Source organism: Protobothrops mucrosquamatus, unplaced genomic scaffold, assembly GCF_001527695.2.
Source record: "Protobothrops mucrosquamatus isolate PMUCROS unplaced genomic scaffold, P.Mucros_1.0 scaffold26634, whole genome shotgun sequence".
NCBI classification, from domain to species: domain Eukaryota; kingdom Metazoa; phylum Chordata; class Lepidosauria; order Squamata; family Viperidae; genus Protobothrops; species Protobothrops mucrosquamatus.
Genome location: NW_015412380.1, coordinates 1 through 1,187, shown reverse-complemented (window position 1 = coordinate 1,187; position 1,187 = coordinate 1). Strand labels below are relative to the sequence as shown.

General features: G+C 39.2%; 1 protein-coding gene across 1 annotated transcript; it reads left to right on the top strand.

The window, feature by feature from the left end:
• Positions 1 to 180: 180 nt before the first annotated feature.
• Positions 181 to 1,119, top strand: LOC107302103 (olfactory receptor 49-like). Its single transcript, XM_015831226.1, has one exon. It carries the CDS (start codon positions 181 to 183, stop codon positions 1,117 to 1,119), a length of 939 nt encoding a protein of 312 aa, XP_015686712.1.
• The last annotated feature ends 68 nt before the right edge of the window (positions 1,120 to 1,187 follow it).

Genomic DNA, 1,187 nt, shown 5'->3' with positions numbered 1-1,187 from the left:
TTTGGAATAACATATTAGAAGAATCATGGTCTGATTCAAAGCATCAGGTTTTTAACTTCTCTTTGATTTTTAATGCAAAAAATGGAAACTGATAAGCTGATGCCCATTTGAAACATACAATTAAAAGAAGAATGGGGATCTGGAAATTAATATCTTCAATCAGTTTTTAGGAATGAACTAATGGCAAATAGGACCACAATAAAGGAATTCATACTATTGGGGCTGAATGCCAACCCTCCACTTGAAGTTAGCCTTTTTCTCCTCCTGCTTGTGATTTATCTTTTGACATTAATAGGAAACACACTGATTGTTATTATCACACTGGTGAATGTTCAACTCTGTAGCCCAATGTATTTCTTCCTCCGACATTTGGCATGGGTAGATATTGGGTATATGAGTACTATAGTTCCCAAAGCACTGGTCAACATAGCTACTGGTACTAAGAGCATCTCTTTAGCTGGGTGCTTCATACAGGTATTTCTTTATTTGGTCCTTGGCACGATTGCGTTCTTCCTACTGGCCACAATGTCTGTTGATCGCTACATAGCCATTTGTAACCCTCTTCACTACACAACCATCATGAATCCCCGAATCTGCTCATTATTAGTATTTTGTTGTTTGGTTGGGGGGTTATCCCTAATTCTAGTTATATCCATTCCTTTATTTCTTATGCCATTTTGTGGTCCTAACGTCATGAATCATTTTTTTTGTGACTATGCACCCCTAATGAAGCTGGTATGTGTTGACACCAGCTTCCTAGAAATGACATATTTTGTAGTTGGCATATTCTCTCTGCTTGGGAGCTTAAGTGTCAACATTGTGTCTTATGTCAAAATCATTTCCACCATTCTGCGTATTCCATCAGCTACTGGGAGGAAGAAGACCTTCTCCACTTTTGCTTCTCACATGACCGTGGTCACTATCGCTTACAGCAGTTGTATTTTCATGTATATCAAGCCAAAAGGCACCATCGGATTGGACTACAACAAAATAGTGGCTCTTCTGAATACTGTTATCGCTCCCTTTCTCACCCCAATCGCGTACTCTTTGAGGAACAGACAAGTGCAGGATGCTTTGAAGGCTGAACTGAGACAAAGGATTGGTTTTGCAAAAAAATGAGATGATTGGCTATTGCTAGGGCTCCGAAGTAGATGTTCAGATTTAATGTCTTTGAATGGATTGTGCTG

Excerpts from the sequence above, each read along its gene's own strand:
- LOC107302103 (XM_015831226.1), top strand. The coding sequence starts at position 181 with ATGGCAAATAGGACCACAATAAAGGAATTCATACTATTGGGGCTGAAT.